Here is an 8,593-nt window from a genome sequence, read left to right on the forward strand (position 1 = left end):
TACGAAAGTTACAAGCCTGCTCTTCTCAGTCTTTGTTCATACAAGGGCTTTTCTTAGGGCCCCCCCTTTGATGTCTTCACAATCTCTAAAGTCTTGTCTACCCCAGAAGTTATGCACTCAGTAGATAAGTGGGTATCTTTGTGCTAGTTTCCTGTATGGCTGTTATGATCACCAGTAGGAAAGTCTGTGTAAGAGTTGAGTTGATGTATTTGAAAGTGGAAGAAACTATTTCCCTTCACGTGCACTATGCAAATCTACCCGTAGGGTTCATGTGGAACATGTAAACTATTGCAAATTCATGCACATTATGTGAATTTTTTTGCTTTGGCAAGCATTTGCCATCTTCTTCCAGAATGTTTTCTAGATAAAATTAGCAGACTTCCAAGCAGATGTGGCTATCTAATGGTTTTGTTGGAAGGCATTACAGTACTGCAGTGCAATACTGTGCATTATGATATGACTTTCATGCAGCTTTAAGACATTTCTAGCAGCTGCAGTGAGGAAAAAGGTAGAAAGACCCTTAGAGCTGCCTACACTGATCCAACTCTTATTCTCATTTTTTACCTCCAAGATGCATCAATGCTGTCAGGAAGTAGCAGCTAAGAAGGAACCACATCAGAGTAGACAGGTGCAAGTAAGTTGTATAGCATCTCACTGAAATTATTTTCTTTCTTAGGCCAGAAAGTCTTTAATGGCTTCTGGATACTGATGGCTTTGTTGTCTGGCTTTACACCATTATCTGTACTTTCCAAAGAACATCTGGCCCATTGTTGCTGGCTGCTGCAACTTAGGCCCTTTGCTAATCTCACAAGACTGGACTTCTGCAATTCGCAGGATTTTTGTTTGAAATGTCCTAAACCATCATCTTATTTGCCATAGTGTTTTACAACTTGGCTTCCTCCAGCTCTTTCTAATCACTTCTACACGTGGCACAGTTCATAGCTTTTTAATCTAGACTTTCCCATTAAATACATTTTCTTATTTCTTTTTACTTCTCTTAACTTTTACCTTGTAAGAGTTGGACAGGTACTTCAAACTAGCAGAGTTTATAGCCAATGGAGACAAAAGGGCTTAGCTATTTAGTTTCAAGATGGCCTAGTCACCCAGGAAGGAGGATGAAAATAGGTGGGATGAATCTTTCCTTAGGAATCTTTCTGTCCTGTGGGAATAGGGACAGGGAACCTAGAAAGATTCAGACTAAATGTTGTGACCATTTCCTTTTGCCCTGGTCATCATTGCCACCCAGTGGCAAAACTCTTTGAAACTGTGCCCTGCCCTACATTTAATGTACTCTCATTGAGTGGCTTAGAATATATCTTTCCTAAAACAAAACTGAGTTGATCCATTTCTTGGGCTGATCTAACAAAAAAATGATCACATTCTTCCCTCGCTGATGGTTCTTCCACCCCTTCCTTGTACCATCTCTGTGTTCCTTGGACTGGGGGGGGGACTTTTTACATGGATTAAAACTTGGAAAGGATAGATTTAGATTGGACATTAGGAGGAAATTCTTCATTATTAGGGCAGTGAGACACTGGCACAGGTTGCCCAGGGAAGTTGTGGATGCTCCATCCCTGGAAGTGTTCAAGGCCAGATGAGGCTTTGAGCAACCTGAAAACCTAGGTTTGTTCAAAGTACTCAAAACTAGGCATTACTAAAAGCAGAGCAGTCTGCCAATCTGCAATATTGTATATAATGTCATTAAAACACACAGAAACATGTATATAGCTAGTTCTCCTGTCCCTATATCCCTAGCTGTTATGGCATTTAACTTCTCACTTCTTTATTCCCTTTCTTTCTCTACCTCTTTCTTCTCTCACAGTTACCATCACAGCCCTGTTCAGAACAAACTTTCGAATGGATTTCCCTTTTGACCTGCAAGAGCTGCCAGCTTTTGCTGTAATAGGGTAAGTTCCCATAAGCCTGGGCCTTTTGCTCTGCAAAGATTATCATGTGAGCTCTGTTAGGAATTTTTTTGCAAAGCAGTTACAGCTCTTGTAAACAGTTTGATTGTTACAACCAAAGTCTCTCCTTGTTTGGATTCCTCCTTCAGAAATGATGCCCATGTAACACAGTGGGTAAGGAAGAAAATGTGGGTATTTTCAAGCCATTTGTTATTTCCTTTCTCTGAAGCTTTTTAGAAATTAAGTTCTGGGGGAAAAAAAAGTAAGTCTAATTTGGACTAGGTTCTGTGTATAGATTTACTGAATGGCACTTTAACCATTTTTATGGCATTTCCAAATGAACTGATCCAACATGTATGGCCTTTTCACTTGACAAAAATAGGACAAAAGATTCAACCAGGAAGTTTCCTTTTTACAAGCTCAGAAGAGCCTGTAAACAAACTCAGAGAGTTTGGTACCCTTGGTATGGTGGTAAGGCTAACTGAACTATAATGTGATCCAGTAAGAAAAACAATAGATTTATTAAGGAGAGTGTCAGTTTTCTTTTATTTATGGACATACCTGTTGTGGTTTTTTTTCATTTGTGGAGGAAATTTAAGAATGAACTTAAGAAAAATGAGAAGGTAATTGGGAAATACTAGAGAAAAACTAAATTTTGAAGTGCTGTGAGGTCTTGGGTTAGAGCTTGAGAGAGGGAAATCACTGCAGAATAGTAGTGACGGGCATACACTGTAGGTACAAACTACCTGTGCTGGCATTGTTAAAATATTCTGTTACAATAATTTAAGAATTACAAGATTTGAGTCCAAGCCCAGAAATAAAATTGAGGATTTCCAGAACCATTTTTTAAGACATGAAATACGTTGAAAATCTATGAATATACTAGTTTTTGCTAGTAATACGTCATAGAATCATAGGGGTTGGAAGGGACCTCTGAAGATCATCAAGTCCAACCCTGCTGCTGCAACAGGAACACCCAGGGCAGATCACACAGGAACGTGTCCAGACAGGTCTTGAAAGTTTCCAGAGAAGGAAACTCCACAACCTCTCTGGGCAGCCTGTTCCAGTGCTCTGTCACCCTCACAGTAAAGAAGTTTTTCCTCATGTTGAGCTAGAAGTTCCTGTCTTCCAGTTTGTATCCATTGCATGTCCTATCACAGGGCACAACTGAAAAGAGATTGTCCCCTCTCCATCAGATATTTGTAGACATTAATGGAGTCCCCTCTCAGTCTTCTCTTCTCCAGACTAAACAGCCCTACGTCTCTCAGCCTTTCCTCATATGACAGGTGTTCCAGTTCCGTAATGATCCTCGCAGCCTACTCTTGGGCTCTTTCCAGTAAATCCCTGTGCCTCTAGAACTGGGGAGAACTAGACACAATACTCCAGATTAGGTCTTATGAGGGCAGAGCAGAGTGGAGGTAGAACCTCCATTGACCTGCTGGCCACACTGTGTGTGTTCCTAACACATCCCATGATACTGTTGGCTCTCTTGGCCACAACGGCACATTGCTGTGCCATGAATAACTTGTTGTCCACCAGGATTCCAAGATCCTTCTCCATGGGGCTGCTTTCTATCAGGTCAACCCCTAAGCTATACTGGTGCATGATGTTTCCTCCCCAAGAGCAGGACTCTACTTAGTCTTGTTGAACCTCATTAGGTTCCTCTTTGCCCAGCTCTCCAGCCTGTCCAAATCTTGCTGAATGGCTGCACAGCCTTCAAGTGAATAAGCCACTCCTCCCAGCTTCGTGTCATCAGCAAACTTGCTGAGAAGACTCTGTCCCCTCATCCAGGTCATTAGTGATGATGTTGAACAGGATTGGACCCAGTACTGATCCCTGGGGAACTCTACTAATTACAGGTCTCCAGCTGGACTCTGCACCATTGGTTACCACCCTCTGGGTTCTATTGTGTATCCAGTTCTGGATCCATCTCATGTATTCTCTTTATTCACACCTGTAGCAGATCCCAAGTTGCTGAGTATTGTAAGCTATATTTTAGCATTCTGAAGGATGAACATTTTGAAGCTATTCCCCTTTGTCCTCTCAGTATATGAATTGTTACAAGGGCATGTAGTGATAGGATGAAGGGTAGTGGCTGTAAACTAGAAGAGGAGAGATTTAGGTTAGACAATAGGAAGAAATTGTTCAGTGTGAGGGTGGTGAGACACTGGCACAGGTTGCCCAGAGATACTGTGGATACCCCATCCCTGGAAGTGTTTGAAGCCAGGTTGGATGGGGCTCTGAGCAACCTGGTCTAGTGAGAGGTGTCCCTGCCCATGCAGGGGGTTGGATCTAGATGATCTTTAAGGTCTCTTCCAACCCAGACCATTCTACAATCCTTCTTAAGGAGACTTACAAGGTGAACTCAGGGGAACCTTTTTGTTTAGATTGTCAAGCACAAAGACAATCCTTGTGATTTACAACTGGTAGAATGCAAATCTTCTTGTCATTTTGCTTTGATCTGAGTTGGCAGAGCTGGTTTTTGTTGCGCTTTTTTTTGCAGTATTGTACATAGACTAAGAAAGGAGTATATGACAACTGTGAACTGCTTTCAAATGCCTGGTTGTCCAATGTGGTAGTTAAAAACAAAAGAGACTTGGATAGTCTTGACTAAGGTCCCAGTGCCAATTTAGAGTGTTCCAAATTCTCCTAAGTCTCAAAGTGTATTAAAATTAATTTAAAAACCTAATAGAATGAAAATTTTATGTTTAAGAAATTGTTCAGTGTGAGGGTGGTGAGACACTGGCACAGGTTGCCCAGAGATACTGTGGATACCCCATCCCTGGAAGTGTTTGAAGCCAGGTTGGATGGGGCTCTGAGCAACCTGGTCTAGTGAGAGGTGTCCCTGCCCATGCAGGGGGTTGGATCTAGATGATCTTTAAGGTCTCTTCCAACCCAGACCATTCTACAATCCTTCTTAAGGAGACTTACAAGGTGAACTCAGGGGAACCTTTTTGTTTAGATTGTCAAGCACAAAGACAATCCTTGTGATTTACAACTGGTAGAATGCAAATCTTCTTGTCATTTTGCTTTGATCTGAGTTGGCAGAGCTGGTTTTTGTTGCGCTTTTTTTTGCAGTATTGTACATAGACTAAGAAAGGAGTATATGACAACTGTGAACTGCTTTCAAATGCCTGGTTGTCCAATGTGGTAGTTAAAAACAAAAGAGACTTGGATAGTCTTGACTAAGGTCCCAGTGCCAATTTAGAGTGTTCCAAATTCTCCTAAGTCTCAAAGTGTATTAAAATTAATTTCATTAATTAAAAAACCTAATAGAATGAAAATTTTATGTTTATTCACATTATTCTCTGAGTTAATTATTTACCATATAAAATAATATTTACCCTCACCTATTCTAAGTGCACTCTTTTTTCACCATTTTTGGGGTTTTTATTTTAGTTTCACCTTCAAATATTAGGCTCTATTTATCCTTTTTATTCTGGTCTCATTAAGCTAGAGAGCACAAGGATCAAGGACAGTCCTTAGACAACTCTACTTTTTTGACTTTGTTAAGATTAGGAACACAGGCCTAAGTGATTAGGATCATAGAAATTACATACTTTGCATTAAACACAAGAGTTGCTATTATTTAAAATATTTGATGTAGGTATATAATTTTGCTGAATCAGAGGTAAACTCCATTTTTACTCTGTTCTTTTTTCCTCTTTCCAGCCCCCACAGACATCAGTCAGTCCTTTTTAATAATTATTTTATAGATTTTCACAGATGAGATTGCCCCCTCCAAGAAAGAGAAATTTGCAAGTGGCAAAATAGCAGTGTATGTGCCAGAGAGATCCAAAATAATCTCTCCTCTTTCACCAGGGCGTCAGTGTCTTCAAGTGAGTTGCTGTAGGTGTAACCCTCTAGGAGACATTTAAAAGACAGATGAAGATGGAAAACACTTAAATGCAGTTTGTTGGTTGATTGTTCATATATTATCGATTGTTTGAGATAATTTAATTCTATTTTCTCTACTGCAGGATATGTTCTGGATTCCTTGGAGCCTTTTTTGTGTATCTCAACCGCCAAGTGGTTCTGTGCATCCGGCGTCACACCACTCTGAGCCAGTTTCTCACCAAATAGTGAGTTTTTAAGCCCTACCTGATAATTGGATAGTAACAAATGCTTTCTGGAAGCTAGGAGAACTGTTTCAAATATAAGATACTAAAAATATGAGAAAGAGAAACTATACGAGAAAAGGATGCCTGCAAACATCAAGAGAATTGTTTTGAGCTGGATTTTCTTCTTGACCAACCCCTATAATTTCAGATAGCTTCTTGATTTAGAAGGGAGACTGCGTAATATTAATTAAGAGTACAAGGAAAACTACTGGTTGGACAGAATTTTTCTTCAATCAGAAAATCAGTGCTCATGCTTCTTAAGATCGCTGCCTTGCATAATTTTTTTTAGAATCTGTAAAAACATAAATTCAACATCAATTATATGCAAGAAAGCTAAATACAACTGAAATCTCTATCTTTAAATCTAATTTTTAAAAAAATAAATGTATAGGCAAAAATGTAGAGAATGTGCTGCAGTATTTCAATTACTTCATATTTACAAACCAAAAGCTGTAATTTTTAGTGACCAAATAGTGTGAATTGCAGCATGGAAGAGAAACTCAAAACAAAATACAAATCTTAGCAATAAAGGTTTTACACAGCACTTGAAAATACTAATAGAGTTATAACCTCCAAAGCTATAACCTGAAGAAGAAAAGGTGGGTAATTTTAAATGTTTTCAGTCCCTTTACAGAAGAAATCTAATGCTACAAGAATTTTTTAAGTTGAGAGGTGTGAAGGACCTACATTTCCCAGCAAGTTGCAGATTGGAGAAGGAAAAAAAAGCACTAGTTAAAAAGAAGTTCAAACTAAATTTATTATGTGGAAGAAAAATTGTCTCTCTTCATTATGTAGCATAACCCACGAGCAGACCCATCAAAGTTGATAGAGTAGATGAGCAAAACCTGAAAACAGGCATTTGCTTTAAACTTTTGACTAACTTATAAGAATTTTGTAGGTTCTTAGACTGAAAGAAAGGTTATGTTTTATCTTCTGGAGCATGGTATCATCTCAGACAGAACTTCCTATAGGGTACACAGTGATTTGTCAGGCAAGGCCTGACAGGATTACTCCAGCACATGGAGGCAACTTAGTCTCATGCTGTCTCAGTGCCCATGAAGTGTCACAGTGTCCCCAGAAACCCATCCTGGGATTGGACACAGCAGTAGGAAAACCCAGGTGGCTTCAGCCTGTAATCCAGTTATGCCCCACTGACCCACTACAGCTACACCAAGGACACCTTCCCAAAAATTGTGACAGTTCAATGGAAATAAAAGCAGTTTTTCCCATAAAAATTCATGCAATGGGGAATACATGCAGAAAAGTATGAAAAAACCTATATGTAAATACACTCAGTCAGGATATTGGATGGGAGATGAAGCAGCAAGACTGGCATAACCAGGACAAATGGAGGAGGTGCAGGCTTTTGACAATAGGTCAACACATAATTGTAAATACACCCTTCCTCCCCTGTGTCTTCAAGTCTGTACATTTTGTACATCACTCTCTCCCTCCATGCCTCCCAATAAATGAATTGTGATGGGGAAAATGGCTTTGCTGACAGTTGAATTCTCTATGAAGGACGATGATCCGTGGAGCAGGGGATTAAATTGCCAGCAGCAGAACTACAAAACAGCAAATACAGATGTGGCAGAGAGATTCCTAGAAATAGCATTCATAGTCCTGAAGTGAGTACTACAAGAAAAGAATGTAAGGTTATATTTTAACGCACGTTTCTTCTTTTTCAGCCGCCTCATATACCCTGGGGTTATAACCTTCTTTATAGCAAGTATGACCTTCCCTCCAGGATTTGGGCAGTTCATGGCAGGAGAGGTGAGAGTGTAACTTGTACTTTTATGCAGCTCTGCTGAACAGTCTCCCCTTGCCCTGTGCCTCAATAAACCATAGGTTTTATGTCATGGAAAGGAAGAGAAATATTTGGGAGGAGTTTGGACTGAGGCAAGACTATGTTCTGAGACTTATGATCTCTGGTATCTTCTTCAAATAAAACTTCTCCTAAGCAAGTAGCAAGGAAGACATTACCCCATCTGTGAAAGTAGTTACCCTTTCACTGATTCAGGTAAAGTCCTCTCTCTCTTCCTGAAGATTAAAAATGTGAATGAAGTCTCATTGTCATGACTGAAGTAAAAACCTCCTCTGCTTTCTTGGAACAGAAATAGAATATTTACTCCATCTAATCTCATGGCTTATGCCTGTTTGTTTGGTTTTTGCTGTTTAGTTGATGCCACGGGAAGCCATCAGCTCTCTCTTTGATAATTATACCTGGGCGACATACACAGGGGACCCACAGATCCTAGGTAAATCTGCTGCCTGGATCCATCCCAAAGTCAGTGTCTTCATCATCATCCTGCTTTTCCTCCTTGTGAAGGTAGGAAACCTAGCTCACCATAACCCTTCTCCATACAATGTTCTTGATCCTTTGTAAAATAGCTTTTGAACTGCCAATAAGGACTTGCAGGGTATTGAATAAAGCTCTACAACTTAAATGGGGTCTTTCATCTTCTGAAGTTATTTTTGCCCACCTTGAATGCAAGGTTACCAAAACTATTAGAGAATAGTTTCCTAACCTTAATATAGTGATCTCCTTGACTTCCTTGATCTTCCTTA

The 8,593-nt window shown here is 39.8% G+C and overlaps 1 protein-coding gene across 1 annotated transcript in view; it reads left to right on the forward strand.

The window, feature by feature from the left end:
• Positions 1-8,593, forward strand: part of CLCN1 (chloride channel, voltage-sensitive 1) — a 38,467-nt gene that overhangs the window by 17,859 nt on the left and 12,015 nt on the right. The window contains exons 9-12 of the mRNA XM_009998346.1: positions 1,823-1,907; positions 5,885-5,986; positions 7,714-7,798; positions 8,205-8,354. Of these exons, the coding sequence (XP_009996648.1) occupies positions 1,823-1,907; positions 5,885-5,986; positions 7,714-7,798; positions 8,205-8,354 (422 nt within the window). The remainder of the gene's footprint in view (positions 1-1,822; positions 1,908-5,884; positions 5,987-7,713; positions 7,799-8,204; positions 8,355-8,593) is intronic.

The sequence above is a fragment of the Chaetura pelagica genome, unplaced genomic scaffold, assembly GCF_000747805.2.
Source record: "Chaetura pelagica isolate M959 unplaced genomic scaffold, ChaPel_1.0 scaffold120, whole genome shotgun sequence".
Lineage (NCBI taxonomy): Eukaryota > Metazoa > Chordata > Aves > Apodiformes > Apodidae > Chaetura > Chaetura pelagica.